General features: G+C 39.6%; 1 protein-coding gene across 2 annotated transcripts in view; it reads left to right on the top strand.

The window, feature by feature from the left end:
• Positions 1 to 26,533, top strand: part of CDK13 (cyclin dependent kinase 13) — a 118,928-nt gene that overhangs the window by 69,218 nt on the left and 23,177 nt on the right. For both annotated transcript variants that reach the window (XM_047763461.1, XM_047763460.1), the window contains exons 6-9: positions 12,441 to 12,630; positions 13,505 to 13,561; positions 24,889 to 24,990; positions 25,087 to 25,164. In XM_047763461.1, coding sequence (XP_047619417.1) covers positions 12,441 to 12,630; positions 13,505 to 13,561; positions 24,889 to 24,990; positions 25,087 to 25,164 — 427 coding nt within the window. The remainder of the gene's footprint in view (positions 1 to 12,440; positions 12,631 to 13,504; positions 13,562 to 24,888; positions 24,991 to 25,086; positions 25,165 to 26,533) is intronic.

Below are 26,533 nucleotides of genomic sequence, written 5' to 3'. Positions count from 1 at the left end.
CTGCTGGCCTTGTAGAGTGAGTTAGGAAGTAGCTTTCTCTGCAAGAGATTGTAGAGAATTGGGTAGATTCTTCCTTGTATTTTGGTAAATTCACCTGTAGCTCCATCTGGGTCCAGTGCTTTTTGTTTTGGAAGGTTATTGATTCATTTTCTTCACTAGATCTGTTTCTCATTGTGTGAATTTTGGTGGATCGTGTCTTTGAAGCTGTTGATTTATTTCATCTAAAAAAATCACATCTTAAAAAAAAAAAAAAAAAAAGGAGTTCCCGTCGTGGCGCAGTGGTTAACGAATCCCACTAGGAACCATGAGGTTGCGGGTTCGGTCCCTGCCCTTGCTCAGTGGATTAAGGATCCGGCGTTGCCGTGAGCTGTGGTGTAGGTCGCAGACGCAGCTCGGATCCCGAGTTGCTGTGGCTCTGGTGTAGGCCGGTGGCTACAGCTCCGATTCGACCCCTAGCCTGGGAACCTCCATATGCCGCAGGAGCGGCCCAAGAAATAGCAAAAAGCCAAAAAAAAAAAAAAAAAGTCACATCTGTGGGCATATGGAGTTGTTCATATATTCCTTTATGCTTTTAATATTTTGGGAAACAGTAGTGATGTCCCCGCTTGTATTTCTTAGTAATTTTTATTTTCTTTTTTCTTATAGTTAACCTTTCCCGTTATATTGTTCTTTTCAGAGAATCAGCTTTCAGTTTCACTTTTTTCTGTTGATTTGCCATTTTCTTTTTTTTCTTTTGTCTTTTTAGGGCCGCATCCGAGGGATATGGAAATTCCCAGGCTAGGGGTCGAATTGGAGCTGCAGCTGCTGGCGTACACCACAGCCACAGCAACACCAGATCCGAGCCACATCTGCGACCTACATGCTACAGCTTAGGGCAATGCAGAATCCTTAACCCACCAAGCGAGGCCGGGGATTGAACCTACAACCTCACGGTTACTAGTCAGATTTGTTTCTGCTACGCCACAGTGGTAACTCTGGATTTCCTATTTTCACTATCACTGATTTCTGTTGTAAGTTTTATTATTTCTCTTCTGCTTACTTTGAATTTTATTTGCTCTTTTTTTAGTTTCCTAAGGTAGATACTTAGGTTGTTGATTTTACATCTTCTTTTCTGATACATATATCCAGTGCTGTAGTTTTCCCTAAGCAATAGCTTTGCTATTTCCCACATAATTTGGTAAGTTGCTAGTTTATTTTTATTTACTTTAAAATACTTAAAAAGTTATTTTTAGGCTCCTTTAAACCATGTGTTAGATGTTTCTTAAAAAGATATTTTGCAGTTTTCCAGCTGTCTTTCTATTACTGACTTCCAGTTTAATTCCATTGTGGTCTGATAGCATTCTTTATGTGGCTTCTACTCTTTATATTCAAAGTGGAGTTCTTGTAGACAACATACAGTTGGGTTGGGTCTTATTTTTTTCAATTCACTGTAACATTTACTTTGTCTTAATTGGTGTATTTCAGACCATTGGCATTTAACGTACTTGTTGATTAAAGTTAGATTAGTATCTACTGTAGTTATGTTTTCTGTTAGTTGCCCTTCTGTTAGTTGCTTGCTTTTTTCTGTTATCTATTTATTTTTTAAAAATTTTTTTGTCTTTTTTTTGCCGTTTCTTGGGCTGCTCCTGCGGCACATGGAGGTTCCCAGGCTAGGGGTCGAATTGGAGCTGTAGCCACCGGCCTACGCCAGAGCCACAGCAACTCGGGATCCGAGCCGCGTCTGTAACCTACACCCCAGCTCACGGCAACGCCGGATCCTTAACCCACTGAGCAAGGGCAGGGACCGAACCCGCAACCTCATGGTTCCTAGTCGGATTCGTTAACCACTGCGCCACGGCGGGAACTCCTCTTTTTTCTCTTTTTTAGGACTGCACCTGTGGCATACGGAAGTTCTCAGGCTAGGGGTTGAAGCAGAGCTGCAGCTGCCAGCCTACGCCACAGCCACAGAATGCAGCATCTGTGTCTGTGACCCTACACCACAGCTCACAGCAGTGCCAGATCCTTCACCCACTGAGCGAGGCCAGGAATAGAACCCACACCCTTGTGAATACTAGTCAGGTTTGTAATCACTGAGCCACAACGGGAACTCCTCTATTACAGTGTTTTTTAATTTCTAGCATTTTCTGTTGATTCTTTTTTAGAATTTCCATTTTTTTTGCTTACGGTAGCCATCTACTCTTGCAGGATTTGTCTGGTTTCTCCACTAGAGCCCTTAGAATGTTAATCATGTTACTTAAACTCCTGATGCAGTAATTCCAGTTTCTCTGCTATACCTGAATCTCTCTGATGCTTGCTTTTTCTCTTTAGATTGTTTTAGCATGGCTTTTGAAAGGCAGATATGATGTATTAGATAAAAGGAACTGAGAAAAGTCAGCCTTTGGTATAAGGTTTTCTGCTTTTCTGGCTAGACGTTAGGTTGTGTTTACTGTTTGCTAAAGCTGTGTCAGAGGCTAAGATTTCCTTCCCCGCTGTTCTTGGCTCTCCCAGGGGACTTACTCTTAAATAAGGTTTAAGATACGTAGTTATTTCGGATGTAGTACCCTGTTATTATATATGGTGGTAAGTTATGGAAGGAGGGGGGTGTTCTATAGTCTTATGTTTTTTAAAATTTATTTTATTAAAGTAGAGTTGATTTACAATGTTTTTTTTTCAGTTTCTGTTGTACAGCAAAGTGACCCAGTCACACCCAGTTCCCTGTGTTGTATGGTGGGACCCTATTGCCCATCCATTCCAAATTTAACAGTTTGCATCCCCAAACCCCAAACTCCCCGTTCATCCAGCTCCCTTCCCCCTCCCCCAGCGACCACGAGTCTGCTGTCCTTGGCCGTGATCTGTTTCTGCTTTATAGACAGGATCATCTGAGCCATGTTTTAGATTCCACAGATAAGTGATATCATATGGTGTTTGTCTTTTTCTTTCTGGCTTACTTCACTTAGTATGAGAATGTTTAGATCCTAGTCCTGTGATTTGGTTTTAGTTTTTTAGTGAGCCTACATCCTTCAGACATGTTGGTCAGTTTTCTAGGTGTTTTTCCCTCCTAAGTGAGACAGGGGTGCCAAAGGGCGCTGGAGTTCGTGTTTCTTTTCCCTCCATCAAAAGCAGAGTGTTCTGGAGATGAGTGTTTCCTTTCTGCCAGGCTGATGCGGTTCCTGTTGAGCTCCCGATGCTGTGGCTCTGGTTTCTAGAATAGCTTCTCTCGAAGGCAGCCCTTGTTGAAGAAGAGAATGCTTTGTGTCTCTTTCGTCATGCCTGTTTCTCCCCTCCCTTGCTGGAAGCTGATTTGTCTCGCACCTTCAGTGTGATAACCTGATGGGGTTCTTGGTGATAACGCTGGCAGACGGGAGGGGGCCTCCCTAAGATGGGAACTCCTGGAGTTTCAGACGTCTTCACACTGATTCCCCAGCAGTTTGTCAGTTACAGTTTAGCCTTTCCTCCTGGTAATGGTTCTTGTGGAGATTGCTGCTTCTGGGCTTCAGCTTTGGTGAGATGTCATTCTCTGTTTGCCTGTCTCTCTCACCAGTTTTGGGTGGTTTTTTGGTGGCCTCAATTCTCTGATGGATCTAGAGAGAACTGTTGGTTTTTAGTTTGTTTTCCTGTTTTCTCACATTGAGCCTGAGTGTGGAAACGTCCAAACTCCTTAGAGGCAGACCAGAAAACCTAAGTCCCCAGTGTTATGTTTTGTTTGTGTGGTTTTGTTCTTTAACTTTGTATTTCACTTTCCTTATTAAAGAGTACAACATATCTCTCGGTGATAAAACTTTATTTTATGGAGCTGCGTGATATGCCATAGCGCGAGTGTACTGGACTAGTGGACCTATTCAGCCATGTCTTGATGGGCCCTCGGCTCCCCCCGTCTCTTTCCCGTCACGCAGTACTGTTGGAAGTGCTCTCAGGCAGGTGTGCTTGCGTGTCCTGGTGCTGTTACTGCCTTGGGTTGGCCTCCGCAAGTGGGATATCTGAGTCTAGGGGCGTTTCTTTCACCGCTTACTTGTACAAAAAGTTGAAGCAGGGCATGAGTTTCCTTTCATTTGGCCATCACTGGGTATTGTCAACCGGATAGATGAAGATGGTGTCTCATTGTTTCTTTGATTGGTTCTTTCCTGATTATTAGTGAGGTTGAAGCATCTTGCATTTGTTTACCATTTTGATGTCCTGTGTGTATCTTTCATTTTTGTGACGTTGCTGGTTCTTTCATTTGGGTTATTTGATTTTTTCTTATAGATTTATGTTAGGCACAGTTGTTATATATTTAAAAATTATTATTTGTGTTCCTTGTAGAAAAGTCAGAAAATGGCAGCATAAGAAGAAAATAAAAATCACCCACAGAGATAAACTGCTCTTAGAATTTTGATATTGGACATTTTTCTAAGCATATGTATGTATGTAAACTCCTACCAAAATGAAATTTTATTTGGCATGCTATATTATAAAAAACATTATTATGTATGATTTTATTAACATTTAAATACTATGTATAAAAAATATCAAACAATAGAAAAAACTTTTTAGAATGCAGGTCATGATCTACTAAATTGATTCCATGATCCACAGTTTAAAAACATCGCCTAAAACTATGTAAAGGTACAACCGTGATAAAAATAAAAACCAAATTTAAAATATGGGAACAATAAACATATCCTTTAATTCAGGATAATTTGAATACCTTCTAAATTTTTCATTTAATTTTATTTGACATTTTAAAACATTTAATATTTTAAATATACTTAAAAGTAGAGAAAACAGTATAATGAATCCCAGTGTTCTCAACCTCCCATTTCGAAGATATCACACTTTGCTGATCTTGTTTGATTTCTCTCCCTCCCCCCACCACTTGTTTTTATTTTGCTGGCTTATTTTTGAGTGAGTCCAATACATTATATTATAAACATAAATTCTTGGATATCTGTCTACGGTTGATAATGAATTATGATTATGTTAAAAAGACAGAAAGAGGCCTACCTACCAAAATTATCAATAATTTTATAATATTTTCTAACAGTCTAAATTTTTTTTTTTTTGGTCTTTTTGCCTTTTTCTAGGGCTGCTCCTGTGGCATATGGAGGTTCCCAGGCTAGGGGTCTAATTTAATTGGAGCTGTAGCCGCCAGCCTACGCCAGAGCCACAGCAACGCAGGATCCGAGCCGTGTCTGCAACCTACACCACAACTCATGGCAATGCTAGATCCTTAACCCACTGAGCAAGGCCAGGGATCGAACCCGCAACCTCATGGTTCCTAGTCGGATTCATTAACCACTGCGCCACAATGGGAACTCCTCTAACAGTCTAATTTAAATTTACTTGGTTGTCTCAAAAATAGTTTTAATAGTGGCTGTCTTTGAATTTGGATGTAGACAAGAAATCTGCACACTGTATGTGGTTAATTATTATCTTAAGTCCTTTGTAATCTATAGTATCTACTCTTTTTAAAATTTTGTTCATTTGTGTATTGAAGGATAGGCCAGATTGGATTTGACGGATGCTTCCTTTTGGAGATGTTTAGCTTGCTCTTTTAACCCTCATATTTGCTACAGATGGCAGTTAGATCTAGATGATTAATTCAGATAGACGTTTGCTTTCTGGCAGTTGTGCTCCACAGGTATGTTGTACCTCAGAGGTGTATGCTGGAAGCTGTTATCTCTCGGACTTTCTGTGGGCAGGAATTTGGTAGGGTCTTGTCTGGGCAGCTTTGGCTCAAATTCTCTCATGAGATTGCAGTGAGATTTGACTGGGGCTGTAGTCGTTAGAAGGTGTAACCAGGGCTGCAGAATCTGTTTCCAAGGTGACTCGCTCCCACGGCTGGCAAGTTGTCGTTACACTGTTGGTAGGAGGCCTCAGTGTTTCTTCCCATGAGCCTTTCAAAGGTGCTGCTTGACTAGTCTGACAGCTTGGTGACTTCTCTCAGGGTCAGTGATCCAAGGGAGTAAGACGGAGACTGCAGTATCTTTATAACGGAGCTTTAGTGGTCAGGGATGTTATGCCTCTTCTGCGATGTTCTGTTGGCCCCACAGACCACCCCTGCATTTTGTAGAAAGGCTTCGGTACCAGGAGATGGCAGTGACAGGGGCCACCTAAGAGTGATTGTAATTTAAAGTTAGAAGTACCAGATTTACACATTTTTGGTCTTGTACTTGTCTTTTTTCATACCGAAAATCTCAGTTCCTAAGATAGTAACGTTGTTTGTCCTATAATATACATATAATTACGGCAGGATACCAATGTTAATGTTAACCACTAAGAAGATAACTGAACATAGTTTAAGATTTCTTCTTACTGGTTCTTTTTGTCCTTAAAATATACATCCCACTACGGCTGATATAGTCAGAATGCTGTAATATGGACAGGTTGAGGCACATCGAGGTTCATCTGTTTTTAATTTTCAGACCTTTTTTTTTAACCCCTTTGTTTAATGGTGTGTGTGTGTGTATAATATTCTTTTCTTTTTTTTAGGGCTGCACCTGTGGCATTTGGAAGTTCCCAAGCTAGGGGTCCAATCAGAGCTGCAGCTGCCAGCCTGCAGCCACAGACACAGCAACTGAAGATCCGAGCCACATCTGGTCGCAGCAACGCTGGATACCACCGAGCAAGGCCAAGGATCAAACCTGCATCTCATGGTTACTAGTTGGGTTTGCTACAGCTGAGCTACAGTAGAAACTCTTAATGATGTGTACTAAGCATGTAAAACATTCACATGGTCTTAAAACTGTAAAACAGGGTATATGCAGAATAGTCTCACTTCCGTTCCTCTTTTTCCAATTCCCTCCCTCATGCAGGGCCAACTGGTTTTGTTTAGTTCTTGCTTTCAGTTTTTCTTTGGTATGTATTCACTGTCCCCTTTTTATATAAAAGGTATCATATTAATAACTGCTGTATTGTGCCTGGTTCTTTTCATTTAATTATATATCCTGAAAATTACTCTTTATCAGTGAATGGATATGGCTGCACTGTATTCCACCGTGTGGCTGTATCATCATTTTTTTCACTTAGTTGCCTAACAGATGCTTGCATTGTTTTCAGTCTTTTGCTATTAGAAGTAATGCTGCTTTGAATAGCTCTCTGCCTAAATCATCTTATATTTTTGTCACTTAATTTTTGAGACAGTCACCTCGAATTGGGCTGTTAGGTCACAGGGAAGGGAAATGTTAGGTGTGATTAAGCTGGATAGTACCAGATGCCATCTGCGCAGCTTTGCCGTTAGAGTCTTGGGTCATACTTGTGGATTGTTGTCAGTTTGTTATTGTGGTGAAGTTTTCAGTTTAAGAAGTAAATTTTTATTATGAGCAAGGCTAAGCAACTTTCCATTGATTTAAGGGCATTTGGCTGCTACTTGGTGTGTGTGTGAGAGAGAGAGAGTTCTTTCTTTTGCTCACTTTTCTCTACAGTTGTTAATGTTTTTCTTTTCCATTTGGAGAGACTAATTTATATGGAATATGAGTTGCTAATGATTTTTTTGCCATTTTGCTAATTTTTCTGAATTTGCTTACAGTATTTTCAGCTATGCAATGAATTTTATTTTTAAATAGTCACATTATCAAAATCTTACCCCTTCTTCCATCTTGGTTTGATTCCTGGTTAGTAAACTTTTCCCCACTCTGAGGTTATTAAGGAATTCATTAAAAAAATACTTCCGTGGTTTTTATTATTTTTATAGTCGCGCCCTCAGCGTATAGAAGTTCTTTGGCCAGAGATTGAATCCTTTAACCCATTGCACTGGCCTGGGAATCAAACCGTCAGCTCTGCAGCAACCTGAGCCACTGCAGTCAGATTCTTAGTCCACTGGGCCACAGTAGGAACTCCAGTTTAAGGTTTTATACTTAGAGCTGGTTCGTTTGCTTTTTCTGCTGGCATAAACCGTGAGGGACAGACCAGTTTTAACTGTTCTGTCTGGCTGTTCAGTTGCACCAGTGATGTGTCCGTCCTCCCACGAATCGATTTGTCATCTTTATCATCCACTAAAAGTCTCTGTGCGCCTGGCTGTATTCTGGATTTTGCTTTTATTTCATGTTCTTTTGCTACTATCACATTTCTAATTATAGACATTCACTCTTTTGTCTTAAATTATCTAGGGCAGTAGAGTGTAGTGCCCACCCTGCCTTTCTCTTGCAGGTGTTTTCATGGCTAATCTTACTTATTTTCTGTGTGGATATAATAGCTTATCTAAGTGTAGGAAAGAAAGTATTTCTTAAAAATTGAGCTTCATTTTATAAATTACTTGGGGAAAATTGATGTCTTTATCACGTTCGGCCTTACTGCCTAAGAATGTATCCATCTTTTCATGTATAGATTTCTGCCCCCACCCCTGCCCCTTTTAAATTTTTCTGGCTGCGCCTGTGGCATATAGAAGTTTTCAGGCTAGAGGATGAATCTGAGCTGCAGCCGAGGCCTTTACAACAGCCACAGCAAGACTAGATCCGAGCCACATCTGCAGCCTACACTGCAGCTTGCAACAGTGCTGATCCTTAACCCACTGAGTGAGGCCAGGGATCGCATCCTCGCGGACGTTATGTCGGGTTCTTAACCTGCTGAGCCACAGTGGGAACTCCATTTTCTGCATTTTAAGAGTGTTTTATAATTTACCTCTGAAGGATTTTGCACTTATCTTAAATTTAAAAAATGGATTATAAATGGGGCCTTCCAAAATTGTTTGCTTTTAACTGAGTTATGTTAATAACTACTGTATGTTTTATTTCTGCTATTTTTTGAAATCGTGTCACTCTTTTTAGCAGTTTTTTAATTGAATGTGTGTGTATTTTCAGAGCATACATTCATGTCATCTGCATGTAGGATAGTTTTAACTCTCCCATTTGAATTGTTAGATCCCCTAATTCAGCACTTTGTAATAGAAATAGAATATAAGACATTATATTTAAATGTAAAATAGCCTGTTAGGAGTTCACATTGTGGTGCAGTGGCAGTGAACCCGACTAGTATCTGTGAGGACTGCGGGTTCGATCCCTGGCCTCGCTCAGTGGGTTAAGGATCTAGCGTCGCCGCGAGCTGTGGTGTGGGTCGCAGTTGTTGCTGTGGCTCTGGTGCAGGCTGGCAGCTACAGTTCTGATTCAGCCCCTAGCCTGGGAACCTCCATATGCCATGGGGTGCAGCCCTAAAAAGACTAAATAAATAAATAAAATAAAATAGTGTTAGTCTCATTTTTTAAGGTCTGTTAATTTTAATAATATTTAAATATATTGATAGATTATTTCTGTATGTAACCAGTATAATTATTGAAGTATGTTTTGTTTTTAGTTGCTGTTTGAAATCCAGTGTTTTTGTTTTTGTTTGTCTTTTTAGAGCCACACTGGCAGCATATGGAAGTTCCCAGGCTAGGGATCACATCAGAGTGGTAGCTGCTGGCGTTTGTCACGGCCACAGCAATGTGGTATCCGAGCCACGTCTGCAACCTACACCATAGCTCACGGCTATGCTGGATCCTTAATGCACTGAGTGAGGCCAGGGATAGAACCCGTATCCTCATGGAAACTAGTCGGGTTCGTTAGCTCTGAGCCATGGTGGGAATTCCCAGTGTATATGCTTTATACTCAAGGCACATTCGGACTAGCCGTGTTTCAGGTGTTCAGTAGCCACATGTAGCTATAGTAGCTACTCTATTGGGCTATGCAACTCTAGATGCCTCTTGTGTAACTATGTAACTTAATGCCATTAAAAGTAGTGAGATAGAGGTATCAAATACATAATCTTTAGTAATCTACTTTAACTTAATATTAATACATTTCCAAATCAACATTGTACCTCTTTAATATTTTTCAAAGTGTGTGGTATGGTATAGATGTACCTATTATGGTACATTTGTTTGTTTGGTTTGGGTTTTTTTGTCTAATGTGTTTAAGTATTTTATTATATTGATTTTAGTGAATATGCTTTTAGTTAAATATTTTCTGTTTTTATTTCTTTCGGTTAAATATCTATAAAAGCCCTTGTTGCATAAAAGATACATGATTTTTCAAAGCTTCGGGTGCATATTAAAATTATGTTTTGTAAATAGACCGATTTACTCCTGGCACGATATATAACAGTGTTTACGTCACACCTCTGTTAATACTGTATAGTTTTTCTTTTGAAATCTTTTCCCTTTAGTTAAAAGTGGTATATTGCTTCATTTGTGTATTTTGATTAATAGTGAGATTAAATGCTTAGGCATTCTTTTGTGTATCGACAGTTCATTTTATTTTTCATTTTCTCCTATGGTATTTGTCTTTTTTGGTACCATTTGTAAGATGGCTTTATATTAAGAAAATCTGTTCTGTGTTGCAAATATGTTTCTTCAGCTTGTCATTTGCCTTTTACCTCTATTTCATATTTATTATGTATATGATTCTAAGATTTTTATTTAGTGAAATTTGTCATTTTTTTTAATAGTTTTATTTTTGGTATAATTCCCAGTCTCCTTTTGGGGTTATGCATTTGTCCCAGTACTACTCTGCCTTTTTTTTTTTTTTCACTGTTTTAAAATGTTTTCATAATTATTCACTTTGATTTAGAATGTGTTTTCTAGTGAATATTAGGTGTACTTGTCTGTCTGTTCCTACAGTACAAGAGGTCATATTAATGTCTAGAAGGACCAGTGTTTATTTCCAGAAATGTTTAGCTGATACTTTCTTCAAGGTGAATTTTAGAATTATATTGTCATGCGTCCTTTTAGCAAAAGAAAATAAAAATGAGTAATTGGTCCTTTTATTGAAATTGAGTTAAATTCAGTATTTTACAATGTGGTATTTCCATAATAAATTTGTGTAATTGTTGTTAAAGTTTATTCCTAGTCATTTGTAGTCATTTTTTCTGTTGTGGAACCATTTAAAGTTTATTTTCTAATGAATTGTTGCTGGCATCTGTGAAGTCTTTTGCTTTTTGTGTATGATTTTTTTTCTAACACAGCTGCTCCCTTTTTGATTCTTTTGCATCTTCTAGGATAGGCATCTCAGGTACCACTCATCATAGTTTTGTCACTTTTAATGTTTATGCTTTGCTTTTAATGTTACTGACTTCCAGAACAGTTGGTAATAATGATTGCTTTTGTCTTATATACAACTATGTATGAGATGAGTTGTTGGTTTCAGAGTGGCAAACTTTTAGGAAAGAGTCCTTCTGTTGCAAGGTTACGATCAGATCTTTGCTCTACTCTTAATCAGTAACTGACCGTGAACTTTCTTTAGATACCTTTTTTGCTTTTTTATTTTGAAAGAAAAAATATTTCGAATTTTATTAGCTTTTGCATTGTTGAGTTGATAAACTACCTCATTGAGATGTTTGTAGTTCTAGCTTTGGATTCGGTTTGTGCAAGTTTCATTATTAAATCTCAAAAAAAAATTTGGAATCTCTCATATTAAAAATTGCATATATTCTATGTGCTGTTTTAGGTTTTAGTAGCAGGACTAATAAGCTGGTTTTATAAAATAAAGTTGTAATTTATATGCTTTTAAATCCTTTGGGGCTGTATAAACAGAATTAAATTATATGTTTATTGAGGACAATAGAAGTCATCTAAAGTCCAACTGGGCCCCAGACTTTTTTTTTTTATTGAAAGTTGCTCTTGTAGTATCTCGGGAGTTCCCATTGTGGCTCAGTGGAAATGAATCTGACTAGCATCTTTGAGGATGCAGATTTGGTCCCTAGCCTTGCCCAGTGGGTGAAGGATCCGGCATTGCCATGAGCTGTGGTGTAGGTCGCACACGTGGCTCAGGTCTGGTGTTGCTGTGGCTGTGGTGCAGACTGGCGGCTACAGCTCCAATTAGACCCCTAGCCTGAGAACCTCCATGTGCCACGGCTACCGCCCTAAAAAGTCAAAAAAAAAAAAAAAAAGGTATTCTTCTAATATCTTTAAATTTTCTTTGGTGAACTATCCTGATTTTATCCAGCTTTTGCTGAGACAATTTGTTCAATTTGTAAACAGCTAACAGTTTATTTTACAGTAATCATACCCAGAAACTGTGCAGTGTAGAAATCAGAAGTGTTGATTTTATAGAAAACTAATTAGATATTTCCTTCAGATGTTATATTAAATTCAGAGAGAGGGGGATGAACATTATTGTTTTTTGATTTTTTAATTTTTTTTTGTACTTTTGAGGGCCGCACACCAGGCATATAGTGGTTCCCAGGCGAGGGGTCTGATGAGCTACAGCGGCCGGCCTACACCACAGCCACGGCAACACCAGATCCAAGCCCCGTCTGCGACCTACGCCTCAGCTCATGGCAACACCGGATCCTTAACCCACTGAGCAGGGTCAGGGATTGAACCTGCAACCTCCTAGTCAGATTTGTTTCTGCTGTGCCACGACAGGAATTCTGGGATGAACATCAAATGGCAAAGTAGCAGTTTATTTCAAGGATTAATTTTCTCCTTAGCATTTTATTTTTAAAGGAATTTTGAACCTATACAGAAGTTGGAAGAATAAAATCTTTAATGTATTAATTATTCTTATTCGTAGGTGCATTTTATCTAGTGTTTGAATATATGGACCATGATTTGATGGGACTACTGGAATCAGGCTTGGTTCATTTTAATGAAAATCACATAAAGTCATTTATGAGACAGCTCATGGAAGGCCTGGATTATTGTCATAAGAAGAATTTTTTGCACAGAGATATTAAATGTTCAAATATTCTTCTAAATAATAGGTATGATGTGAGTTTGATATATATGTTTAAAATGAGTTATATAACGTATACCTTGAGTCTGTTAAAAAGATTTAAAATTTATTTTGTATTGCTCAGACTAAGAGAGCTTGGGCTATGTCTCAAGTTGTGTTAAATTTATTTTATTAATTAACTTTCAATATTAGTTTGCAATGTACATAAAATAATACCTGGTTGACCTTCTTGTTTGGTGTTCTTCCAAATAGTTCTTCTAATAATTAATAATATTTCAGCTTTAGGTTAAGAATGAATTTTAGAATTTTTTAAATTTGGAATTAAAAAACCAGTTATCACAGTTTTAAAGTGAACTGTTTAATCTGTATATATATATATATATATATATATATATATATATATATATACACACAACCCCCTAGCCTAGGAACCTTCATATGCCATGGATGTGGCCCTAAAAAAAAAAAAGATGTGATTCAGTTCTTGTGCATTATTGGCTGAAATTGAACAAGTAATTTGTCTTCTTACTAGGTAGTAGAAGTTTTCTCATTTTATTTTCATTGAAATGTACTTTTCTAAACAGGAACTGAATAATACTAAAAAACTATTATACGTTGTACTGTTATATATAATAACATATTGTGTATATCGTAATAATATAATAATAGTACTAGTATAATAATAGCTGAAGTTACCTGAAAGAAAGTGCAATTTTTTTTGCCTCTTGTTGTTGTGAGATTCTCTCTTGGCCTTTTCCTGTAGATCCTTGGGTACTGCAGTGTTATGAAGTTACAGTTTATATAAGTGAAATTTTGGTTAGTTCTTGGAATGGAATATGAATGTGTATGATCAGTTTAGAGTATACTAATCCTTTTTGTTCATTTTATCTTACTTCCACCAGAGGGCAGATAAAACTTGCAGATTTTGGACTTGCTCGATTGTATAGCTCAGAAGAAAGGTAAGAATACTTTTAAATGAATATAATAGATGTTAGAGACTAGTTTAAGCAGCTATATATTAAGAATATCTTATTGATAGTTTATTTTTTAAGGAAAGGGAAATTTTCTTTTCATGGTTAAATGCATGAAATAATGAAGTTTTATACCATGTTGGGTTGACTTTTTAAATTACAAAATTTTATATATTAAATCAATTTAAAGCTAATTTTTTTTAATGCTTAGAGGTAAATGTAATTTCTTGTACCATTTTAAATGTTTCCTAAATGAACTCGATTCATACTTAAATTTCTAATGTAGATCCAGACTTTAAGATATTTGTAATTTTTGTGTATAAAGAAAAATCTTAGTAATTTTTTTTTTTTTTTGGTCATTTCTAGGGCCACACCTGCAGCATATGGAGGTTCCCAGGCTAGGGGTCCAGTTGGATGTGTAGCCGCCAGCCTAAGCCAGAGCCATAGCAACTCAGGATCCGAGCCGTGTCTGCAGCCTACACCACAGCTCACGGCAATGCTGAATCCTTAACCCACTGAGCAAGGCCAGGGATCAAACCCACAACCTCATGGTTCCTAGTTGGATTTGTTAACTACTGAGCTATGATGGGAACTCCCAGTAATTTTTTTTTTTTTTTTTATGTTACGTGTTTAAACTTACAAATTTTGTTTAAATTATTATTTTGGACTTCCTTTTTTTAAAAAAACAAAACAAAACAAAAACTATGGTTAGATCTGTGGTTGTGTGTGTGTGTTTTAAACTCCCTAGAACCTTTTATTTGAAGAAACTGTTGTGGGAAGTTCAGTGTGTAACTTCTTTGTGTGAAGCATCTCTGGCTAAAGTTGGGATGTGATGCCTTTTGTGACTGGTAGTAGTGAATGTGACTTGTCTAATTACAGTTATTCTTAGAAAAATAATGCAGAATTTCACAATAAAATGTTTTTGTGAAATAGTGAATTTTATCTAAATAAAATATGGAATTACTTGCATCTCCAGTTTAGCCTATTCTTTTCCTGTCAGCTGTCAGAAAGCATTTATTTTTTGATATTCTTTTTTTAAAACTTTACCAGTATTGTTGACTTACAGTGTTTATGTTGGTTTCACGTGTACAGCAAATCAGTTATGTACATAAATCCACTCTTTTTCAGGTTCTTTTCCCGCACGGGTTGTTACAGAGTATTGATAGACACAGTAGATGCCCCTGTGCTGTATAGTAGGTCCTTGTCGCTTACCTATTGTACTGTATAGTATCGTGCCTATGTTAATCCTAACCCCTAGCTTGCCCCTCCCCTCAGTGTGTCTTCTTTGGTAACCATAAGCTTGATTTCAAAATGTTTGAGTCTGTTTCTGTCTTGGGAGCATATTCTTTTGTATCATTTTTATTAGATTCCACATATAAGTGATATTGTATGATAATTGCCTTTATCTGACTTATTTCATTTGGTATGATCATCTCTAGGTCCATCCATGTTATTGCAAATGGCATTATTTCATTCTTTTTCTTTTTTTTTTTGGTCTTTTGTTCTTTTTAGGGCCGCAACTGCGGCATATGGAAGTTCCCAGACCAGGGGTCTAATTGGAGCTACAGCTGCTGGCCTACACCACAGCCACAGCAATGCCACATCTGAGCCTCGTCTGCGGCCTACACCACAGGTCATGGCAATGCCGGATCCTTAACCCACTGAGCAAGGCCAGGGATGGAACCCGCAACCTCGTGGTTCCTAGTCGGATTCGTTTCCACTGCGCCATGATGGAAACTCCTTCATTCTTCTTTATGGCTAATATGCTGTTGTATGTATGTATCTCATCTTATTTCCCCGTTCCTCTGTTGATGGACACTTAGGTTGCTTCCATGCTTCTTGGCTGTTGTAAAGAGTGCTGCAGTGAACACTGGGGTACATGTATCTTTTCAAACTATGGTTTTCTTTGGATATACCTAGGAGTAGGGTTGCTGGATCATATGGTAATTCTATATTTAGTTGGTTTTTTTGTGTGTGTGTGTGAAATTTTATTTTATTTTTTTTTACAAAATAAAATACATGTATTTAAACACCATTACATTCACGCAGATTATTATATCATGGATCTTAAGAAACAGATTAGGTGACTCCCTCTGGAGAAGTGGAATGGAAAATGTGCTGAGACAAATAGGAAATTTATTCTATACTTTATCCCATTTTGTATGGCTTTCATCTTTACTATTTAGTATTATCTATTACATTTCAATTTTTCTTTAAAAATTAGCATTATATTAAAATTGTGTGTATTATACAACTAAAATTTATAAAGAAGAAAGCCTTATATACCATTACATATTTTATATAGCATAATAAAAAGAGTAACTTAACTGGTAAGAATAACAAAAATAATACACCCTCTGAAAATAAGTAAAATATAAAATGCATAAATTGGTTAAAAAACAGTGTAACTATATAAGTATGTCCTCACAATTTGTTACGTCTTATTGATTCTTCAGTATAGGCGTTATACCATTCTAGGTGATGTGATAAACAAGACATTATAGACCTTACATTGTACCATGGAGAGAAATGGTTATTAATAGTACAACTGTAGAACTGTGTAATTGTACAGTGGCATTATTTAATTATAATTATCATAAATTCTTTGATGGAGAGGAAATCAGAATCAGTTCTAAGAAGACTTCAGCATTCCAAGAATGTCGTCAAATGACCCCCTTCATGGTGGATTATGCACTTATTTATTTACTATGAGATATATTTCTTCTTCAGAGATTCCTTGTTTGTGTATCAATTGTAGATTTTTAGTTTGTAGTTATTCTGAAGTTTTGATGTAAGAGTCTGTATGTATATGAGATTGTTTAAGTTGTTGTTCTCTTAATGGCAAGTGCATCTCCAGTGTCCTGCATTTGTACGCACTTCTTCTCATGATTTCTGATTTTGGTGGCATAATTGTGCATGGATGATTTCCTATCTCTACTGTATATATGCCTTTACTGGTGAGCCTTGTCATGTATGGAATTTTTGTTTCCTGTTGCTGTTTTTTCCTTTCTGCCTAAAGGAACTAGAGAAGTTCCTTTAGTATGTGTTGTAAGGCTGGTTTAGTGTTGCTGAATTCTCTCAGCTTTTGCTTATCTGTGAAGGTTTTGCTTTCTCCTTCAAATCTGAATGAGAGCCTTGCTGGGTAAAGTAATCTTGGTTGGAGGTTTTTTCCTTTCATCACCTTAAGTATATCATGCCACTCCCTTCTGGCCTGCAGAGTTTCTGCTGAAAAATCTGCCGATAACCTTATTGGGGTTCCCTTGTATGTTACCTGTTTCTTTTCCCTAGCTGCTTTCAAGATTTTCTCTTTGTCTTTAATTTTGGTTAGTTAGATTAATATGTGTCTTGGTGTATTCCTCCTTGGGTTTATTTTCAAGATTTTTTTGAAATAAACACAGCGAATGATTTTTATCCATTTCTTTGTTATTATAAGCAGAAAGAAAAGTAAGGTTTTATCAAAATACCCCCAAATCTAAATGTTAAGTCACTTTGAAGTATTTTTCTTTCTTTCTTTCTTTTTTTTTTCCCTGTCTTTTTTTCTTTCAGGGCCACACCTGCAGCATTTGGAGGTTCCCAGGCTAGGGGTCAAATCGGAGCTACAGCTGCTGGCCTACACCACAGCCACAGCAACGTGAGATCTGAGCCTCTTCTGCAACCTACACTACAGCTCTTGGCAACACCAGATCCTTAACCCACTGAGTGAGGCCAGGGATCGAACCCGCAACCTCATGGTTCCTAGTTGGATTCGTTTCTGCTGCACCACGATGGGAGCTCCAGAAGTATTTTCTAAATAATTAGCTGTTATATGTAGAATGACTGAAGTGTTCAAGAAACTGTTGCAGAAGGTTTTTGTTGATTGGTTTGTTTGAAAATAGAGTGGATTTCAACTTATCACTGTAACAGCATCAACTACATCTCTTTCATTTTTTTTTTTTTTGATTTGGTGTATACCTTTTTTGAATCGGTGGAATGCTGGATGGAGTTACGGTTAGTATGTAGAAATTGGACATGGGTGGTGCTGGTGTGTGACCAGTACAGATCTCCTCTGTCATGTGTGCTGCAACAGAAAGAAGGAGGAGACCCACCGGGCTCAAATTGGGGGAAAACGATTCCTTTAAACTGGAAGAGCCATTTTTTTCATATTGAATATAGGTATTCATATTGGAAATACAGAACTTGAGAACAGAGGTTTCTGTCCCATTTCTTCCTTGTTCACTTTTTTAGTAGCTGTTTTAAGTCCAATTTTGCTGAGACTTTCAGCCACAGTGATATACACTCTTCTGAGTTTTTATTTTGCCAAGTCTTTGCTCCTTTACTTTTCCAAATAATAGATCTTTTTCTTTTTATGAGACCGTCTCATGTGAAAAAATATGCGTGTTGCATATACATTGAAATAATTTCACTTTCCAGAGAAGAAACTGTGACTTAACCGCATTCACTGTTTTAGTGTTAGGACCTCAGCCCTTAGGCCTAAATCAGGAAACCTTGGCTCTAGTCCTGGCATTGCCATTTTACCAATTGTGGAATATTGAGCAAGGCACTCAATCTTTCTGTATTTCATTATTTTTAACTTTAAGATGAAGAATTTCAAATCTCTAAAATATTTACAGTGTATTGAAAAACTACCATTCATGGTTCTGAAAGTGAATGACATTGTTTTTAAAACATTTTGAAGGCAGTATCGCCATCTAGTGGCTCTTCATAATATTGCCACTAAAAACAAAACAAATTTCCCAAACCTAGGGGGAGGGAATTAGCTCTTGCTAATTGTCCAAGGACTAGAAGAAGTTATATTCAGGATTAAATTCACTCCTTAGTGCTGGTTTTATTATTGGTATTCTTTTCTTTTCACTAGAGCGAGAATTGTAGTTGTTTTAAGGCACGGAGTTTCTTTGTTTTTGTTTTTTGTCTTTTCTAAGGCTGCACCTGCAGCATGTGGAGGTTCCCGGCTGGGGTCCAATCGGTGCTACAGCTGCCGGCCTACACCAGAGCCATAGCAATGTGGGATCTGAGCCGCGTCTGCGACCTACACCACAGCTCACAGCAACGCTGGATCCTTAACCCACTGAGCGAGGCCAGGGATCGAACCCGCAACCTCATGGTTCCTAGTCGGATTCGTTTCCACTTTGCCACGACAGGAACTCCATGGCTCATATGTTAAACTTGTCTGTTTCATACGCCTTAAAGCATGACACGCCTTCATAGTAGCTGCGGGACTAACTGATGTGGGAGAAGGCCACTCTGATCTGGAGGCGCTGCAGGGAGTTTGGGGGTTGGAGGTCACATGGAGGATCCTCGGGGACCCTGGGTGGGGTCGGAGTCGTGGTCGTGACCACTGCTTCTAGATTCTTACAGTTAGTTTCTAGCCGACCGGCATGTTGGGGTGCTGCTTTGTTTTGTTTTTCTAATTTAATGCTAGAGGGATTTTTTTTTTTCCCCTGTGTTTTGCTAGGTTATAGAAGTCATTGCTTGTCATTTAACTTTAATTTTGAGAATAAATTGGAGTGATTCATTTTCTATTTTTAGGGTTTTCTTTTGACAGTATTAATTTCACTAAGAACCTCAGTATATGTTTTTCACTCCTGTTTCTTTTTCAGTAGGGGTGAATTTGCTCTTTGTAAAAAGACCTGGTAGACATCTCAGGAATGCAATTTTTTTTTTTTTTAGTCCAGAAGGAGAAAATAAAATGTTGTATGTGTGGTATCACATCAGTTTGTGTCTTTCTTTGTGATCTAAACAAGACCATTTCTAGAATGTTGACAATGGGTAGCCAGACCTAGTAGACCAAGTTCGAAATGTTCACTTTTGAGGATTCTGGATTTTCATTTATTTGTCTAACTTTGGATGAGCTGTTTTCAGGTAATGTCAGTACTTTAGTTTTCTTAGGATTTAAATGTCCTAGTTTCTAAAAAGTTTCAGTGTCTTTTCCTTTTGTCTTTGGATTTGTAAACACAAAATCCTAATTATACCATAGAGTATTTTCTTGGTAATGTTGTAAATGGTGATTGAATTGCGTGACTTAAGATTGGCCTTGTTCTCTGTTAACTCACCTACCTTGGAATTTTCTTTTATGGTTAAAGGCCTTCTGTCTGTATATTTTCTCAATATTTGCGTCTTTCTCATTAAACACTAAAGTGGAAAGTGAGGCATGGCATTTGTTTTGCAAAGTTTTTGAGTAAATTATCATGAGTTTTTTTACTTTAATAATTTCACTGTCTTTTGTCAGTGTAAACTTTAAAAAGTTTATTAAAAGCTAGTTTATTAAAAAGGTTATTTAAAATGTTTACTGAAAACATTAAAAACATAATTACAGCACCTCTATCTTCTTGGACGTTTTCTTGGCAGCTCTCTTCTCTCCCTGGCTCTAGAAAATAGGCATTTGCTCAGGCTTCTCAGGGAACTAATAGTCCAGTGTGGCTGGAACAAGAACCAAGTAATCCTTTTACCGGTCTCGTGTGGGTCGTCTCCAGGAGGCAGCAGTATGTATTGAAGGTGTAAACCATTAGCGTTTTATTTTATACTCTTATTTTGACTGCAGTGTATAAAGTAGATTGATCTTGTAAGCCTGGAGGCAAGGGCAGTCAGTCAGAAAGCTGCTGCAGTAGCTGAAGGTGGGTAGGATAGCTGCGGCTGTAACTGCACTGTGAGCATAGGATTTTGGAAAGAGGGGGATGAATGACATCAGAAGAGAGAGAGTTGTTGGAACTTGATGTTTGGCTGCGTGTTGCCATAGACACAGCTCCGCCTCTGTCCCCACAGAAAGGTTTCTGCTTGAGGAAATGGATGAATGACTTAGTAAGGATACGCTCAACAGTTGTAACAGTGAGAACCTCCGAATTCGGTAGCTTAAAGACTAGAGATTTCTATTTCTCACTCAGTAATGAGTTGTTCCCTTACCTTGGTGAACAGCTAAGAGTATTTCACCGTGTCTTTAGATCACATGGTGACTCTGGCTTCATACCGTCGTTCAGGGATCCCAACTGGAAGATGTGCCGTTTGTCTGTCTTCTCCTGGGCTCCGTATCTGTTGGCTAGAAGCTGGAAGAGAGGAGGGAGGGGTGTTAGCAGCCAGACTTAGAAATGGCACCTGTGTCCCCCTCCATTGCTGAGAACTGGGTCCTGAGGCCACATCTACCTGCAGCGCGGTTGGACAGCTGCCGTCGAAGACAGCAAGACCCGCTTAGCCGTCTCTGCCGCAACCCGCACCGCTCTTTGCTGCGACAGGAGGCAGGAGGCGAGACTGTGGCGGGAGACAGAGCTTTCACTCTGGGTCTGTTAAGACGCGGGTGCCTGCAGGCCTCCTCCGTGGGCACGGGCGGGAAGAACGGGCAGGAGGTCCTGCGAGGACGTGGGCGGAAAACAGCAATCTCGTGCCCCAGAATTTAAGTTGTTTTTCTTGGAAAGTATCAAAAGGAGGACGGTGGGATAACATTAGAAGAAAATGGGGAAAGGGCATGAGGGAAAAGATTGTTTATTATTCTGTAGTTTTGGCATATACGTCACTTGGTTCAAAACATTGGTACGTACTTGTTATATGCCAGCCCCTGACCCAGGTCGGACCTGTGGGAGATGCGAAAGACGAACCAGGAGCCTGGTCTTATTTACATGGTGACGAGGGGTGGCAGACAGTGAAGCTGTGGGTTAGAGGAATTTAAAACACGAAGTGCTACAAAGCGAAGATAATAGTGCCAGTAGAGTCACTGTGGGCCTGGGGTGGCTGCTGGGGTGCTTTTAGCGAAGGCAGTTAAATAGAACTCTTTGAGAAAAAGAATGGAGCTAAGACCTGAGTGATGCGAGGAGGGCCGCTTAATGAAGGTCTAAGTGGCTGACATTCCAGGTAGAAGCTGGGGTGTTCTGCTCGGGCAGAGCCCCGGAACACACTTGGAACGTTGAAGGGCTGAGATGTTGCCCAGTGTAAAAATAGGAAGTGAGATGCTCCAGGGTGCGGTCTCAGCACTTAAGGTAAAATTTAAGTTTTATTTAGTTGCAGGGGGAAATCACTGGATAGTTGAAGCAACTCACCTGGTTTTGTGTTTATAAAACTTAGGCTTAAAAATTTCTTGGGATGGTCTAAGGGCAAAGTGTAAGAATCTGTTACTGAGCTGGAGCTGGTCGTTTTTGATGTCTATTCTGTTGATATTTCATTGACTGTAAAGAGAAATGTGGGGATGCTGCTTTATATTTATGTGCATAAAATATAAACATAAAATGTAGGAACCACCAGGGAGCTCCTGTATTAGTGTTTTAAAATGGAACTTCCCGGAATTCTCTTGTGGAGCAGTGGGTTAAGGATCCGGCATTGTTACTGCGGTGGCACGGGTTTGATCCCTGGCCCTGGAACTTCCATGTACTAGGCGTGGCCAAATAAATGAATAAATAAATAAATTAAATTAAATTGAACTTTCTGTGTCAGATTTTTAAAGTTCAATGTTTCCCAGTATTTATATAGTTCTTATTTTTCTTCTGACAGAAACTAAGCCTTTGGATGTATTTGAAAAAGCTGTTAATTGGTTTACATCAAATATTTTTGCTGTATACCTACCAGTATATTTCATCTACTTCTGTGTTTAATCATTTTTGAAAATGTACTAAATATTTTCACTTTTGAATTTTATGAGAGTTAATAAAAAAAAGTCGAATTTTAACTTCTAAAGATGACTAAATTCTAAATGTTGCCTAGGACTTGATGTATGTTAAGATTTGTTAAAAATCAAAATTCAGCTGAGTAAATTTGAAGATCAAATTGTATTTTTTTCCTCTTATTTTTAGGGCCACACCCACAGCATATGGAGTTCCCAGGCTAGGGGTCGAATGGAGCTACAGCTGCCGGCCTACACCACAGCCACAGCCACGCCAGATCCAAGCTGCATCTGTGACCTACATCACAGCTCATGGCAATGCCGGACCCTTAACCCACTGAGCGAGGCCAGGGATTGAACCTCCAGCCTCTTGGATACTAATCAGATTCGTTTCTGCTGAGCCATGACAGGAACTCCAGCATACTTTTATTTTTTATTTTATTTTTCTGTCTTTTTGCCATTTCTTGGGCCACTCCCGTGGCATATGGAGGTTCCCAGGCTAGGGGTCGAATCGGAGCTGTAGCCCCCGGCCTACGCCAGAGCCACAGCAACGTGGGATCCGAGCCGCATCTGCAACCTACAGCACAGCTCACGGCAACGCCGGATCGTTAACCCACTGAGCAAGGGCAGGGACCGAACCCGCAACCTCATGGTTCCTAGTTGGATTCGCTAACCACTGCGCCACGACGGGAACTCCTACTTTTATATTTTAAAAATATATTTAAAAACAGTTTTAAACATAAAAAGATTTAAAAGTTAATGTTTTACCTGTTTATACTAACTTGAACATTTTCTGGAGACTATAGATACCTCGTTGTACTTCAGTTACATTTACGGACCCTTGAAATAGTTTAGAAAACCACTTAACCCAATTTTCTCAGACCTCCTCCCCCCACTCAGCTAATTCATGTATGTCTCCTGAAGTTGCAGGGCCGTATACATTAAAAAGTCTGCTCTGTGCCCAGCATTGTTCTGGGCTTTGTGTGGAGGCTCATAATAAAGAACGGTCTCTGGAGTCTTTTGACTTTTCTGGAAATAGTTCAATATAGTGGTGAGTGTGGTATAAACTTAAGAATGTGAAAATGGATCTTTTTTTTTTTTTTAATTTGTTTTTAATAGAGGTTAGACTTTATGGTGATGATTCTTTAACTCCCATCGTGGCTCAGTGGTTAACAAATCCGACTAGGAACCATGAGGTTGCGGGTTCGATCCCTGGCCTTGCGCTCGGTGGGTTAAGGATCCGGCGTTGCCGTGAGCTGTGGTGTAGGTCGCAGACGCGGCTCGGATCCTGCGTGGCTGTGGCTCTGGCGTAGGCTGGTTCGACCCCTAGCCTGGGAACCTCCATATGCCACGGCAGCGGCTCAAGAGATGGCAGAAAGACCAAAAAAAAAAAAAAAAAGCAGTTATCACTTTGAAGGAATTTCAAATTTAAAAAGAGTTAAGGCATAATGAGGTGGACATCTTTTTAGAAAATGATTAAATCCAGCTTCTTTAAAATAGCAGGAGTTTGAGACCTTTTCATTGTGTGAAGATCAGTGATGCTAATAAACCAAAGAAGAAAACTAATTGGTAAAGTGTTAGGAAGTCCAATCCTAGTTGGCTGTTGGAATACACTTCTTAGACTGTCCTCTGCGTTCGCGCTCGATAGCCAGGCCCAGCGTCATCCTCCCTGGCTCTGGCGCACTGCCACTACAGTCCTATCTGTGGCAGTGCTGTGGTGCCCAGGTGGATGGCTTATCATGCTCATGTTTAAACTATTTGGAGAGTTTTGGCTGTCTGGGAGCAGAGCAAGTCAGGCTACTGAGGTCTTATGCTGCCTGGAACTTCAGACCTACAGTTGGCAAGAGGGAATTGCTTTATAAATTCTCTCCTCCTTTTTGTCTTCCCCAAACTGGTCCAAGCCCAGGTCCATCTCAGGACAGCGTTTCTGGGGAGCGTCCTGTGCTGCTCGCCTTTGTGTCCTTTTGATTTGGAGGATATTTGGACAGAGAGAGGTTACGAACTGACCTAAAGACCTAAGTGACCTCAAGAGGCGCCAGCGGAAGAACCACCTCTGACTTCCGAGACAGCAGGAGCGTTTCCTGAGCGCAAGCACGCACACAGCTCGTTAGATAGTCTCCCCTGCGGCAAGCGAAGTGGTGGCGGAGGGGCTTCTCTCCTCCCGGTTAGAAGGGGATCAAGGCGTGGTCTACCACCTGTTGCTGGTGGTTCTTGGCAGAACAGACCTCAGCTGCTACGCTCTGTCTTTCTGTAGTTTTCTATGCATATGCTAACGTGGGTTCAAATGAGTGAACTGTTGCCACGGATGTGCTCAGTCAGAAACTGTCGTTAGGTAATCCCATTTTGAATTATATCTTGCCACTCACTACTAATTTGCCACATTTGGTCAAAATCGGTCAGTTTCTTTTAAATCAGTTAATCCTTTAAAAAGCTATGGAAAGAAAAAAAATAGTACTAAACAGTTGGGCTGCTCTAAAGACTTTCTTTGACCGTATTGCAGATAAAACAAGTCAAGGACTTTCTATTTTGATGTACCGAGGACATTTTCCAGGTCGTCCCGCCGCTTTCGGATGTATTTGGTGATCCTGTATTAGATGCCGTGGCGTGTATGAAGGCAGATGACAGCAGCTTTCGTTAGAGTTGTAGGATTTCTTTCTTAGCTGACACAGTATTTCCTCAGAGAATTTCTCTGCTGCTGACACATGCCGGCTCTCAAGAGTGCTTTCTTCGTTTCTAGTCGGCCGTATACGAACAAGGTTATCACCTTGTGGTACCGTCCGCCTGAACTGCTGCTGGGAGAAGAAAGATACACACCAGCTATTGACGTGTGGAGCTGCGGGTAAGACAGCCTTGTTGACTGGGTTTCTTTACTTGAAACTTTTGGTGGTGAAGTAAAATCATGCCGTTTGGTAACAATGGGTGTTTTTTCCATTAGATGTATCCTTGGTGAACTCTTCACGAAGAAACCTATATTTCAAGCAAATCAGGAACTTGCACAACTAGAGTTAATAAGGTAAGCTCGTGACTGCAGTACGCGTGATGGAAGGGGTGTGCCAGACTCTTAGGAAACTTAAAAATCTTCAGGCTTGTGTTTCTCAGAGAACAGCCTGGTTCTGTTAGAGGCTGACGGTTGCTGAGTGGAGGAGAAAGTGGACTGTGGCCCTCGTGACACCCCCTCTGGCAAAGTGAGGGGTCGTGAAGTCCCCAGACCTTTTTGATTAAATCAAAGTGCTTGAAGCTGTAAAGATAAGACTAGGAAGCAAGACTGAACAGGAGGGAGCAGAGAAGGAATGGTAGATGGTGTGTTTTTCACGGTGTGCCAGTGTGGGCGAGGAAGCGTGGGGGAAGTGATAAGGACACACTCTGCTGTGTGCAGTGTGCATGCGTGTCTCTCTCTGGGTGTCGGGCACGTACGCGGAAATGCACACGCGCGCACGCCGGTGGAGGTCTTCACCACGTGGAGCCAGTACAGGACTTGGGCCGTAGGCTGTGCATTCATCGTTCTCTTCATCCAGTGTTTTAAATAGATTTCGTTTTTTAAAAAAGAGCTTTGGTTTTCATATATAGGAATATTAATTTGGAACGTGTATGATTTGCACGAATGTTTCAAAATATGGATGAGAAGTTTTAGGAAAGATTGGTATAAGGCACACATATCCTGATATACTGTGAACCTTCCCTTCGGCTGACTTACTGGATTAATTGATGCTCTCCATTCCATCTGTAAATAATACTAGCTTTTTTGTTTGTTTGTTTTTGTTTGTTTGACTTTTTGCCTTTTCTGGGGCCGCTCCCGTGGCATATGGAGGTTCCCAGGCTAGGGGTTGAATCAGAGCTTTAGCTGCCGGCCTACACCAGAGCCACAGCAACGCGGAATCTGAGCCGCGTCTGCGACCTACACCACAGCTCACGGCAACGCCGGATCCTTAACCCGCTGAGCAAGGGCAGGGACCGAACCCGCAACCTCATGGTTCCTAGTCGGATTCGTTAACCACTGCGCCACGACGGGAACTCCTAAATAGTACTAGCTTGATAACATAGCATGCTGAGTATTTGCAGCTAGTAGATCCCACTGTCTAGTAAGGCCACGTATTTAGTCCCTCAGTTGAAGAGTATGATGACCAAGAGGTAGTTGTTTCCAGTTTTGCATACAAAGATTTTGTTTTGTTTAATTAAATATAAATGGATGCAGTGCTTTGCAAGGACTTAAAGTTGCTGTTAAAATAATTAGGGCTGTGCAAGTTAGAAAAGTCATAAAAATTTAGACGAGGAGTTCCCTTTGTGGCTCAGTGGGTTAAGAACCCGACCAGTATCCATGAGGACACAAGCTCAGTCCCTCGCCTCGCTTAGTGGGTGAATGGTCTGGCATTGCTGTGGCTGTG

Source organism: Phacochoerus africanus, chromosome 16 (assembly GCF_016906955.1).
Source record: "Phacochoerus africanus isolate WHEZ1 chromosome 16, ROS_Pafr_v1, whole genome shotgun sequence".
In the NCBI taxonomy this organism is placed as follows: Eukaryota; Metazoa; Chordata; class Mammalia; order Artiodactyla; family Suidae; genus Phacochoerus; species Phacochoerus africanus.
This window is presented reverse-complemented; position numbering and strand designations above follow the sequence as displayed.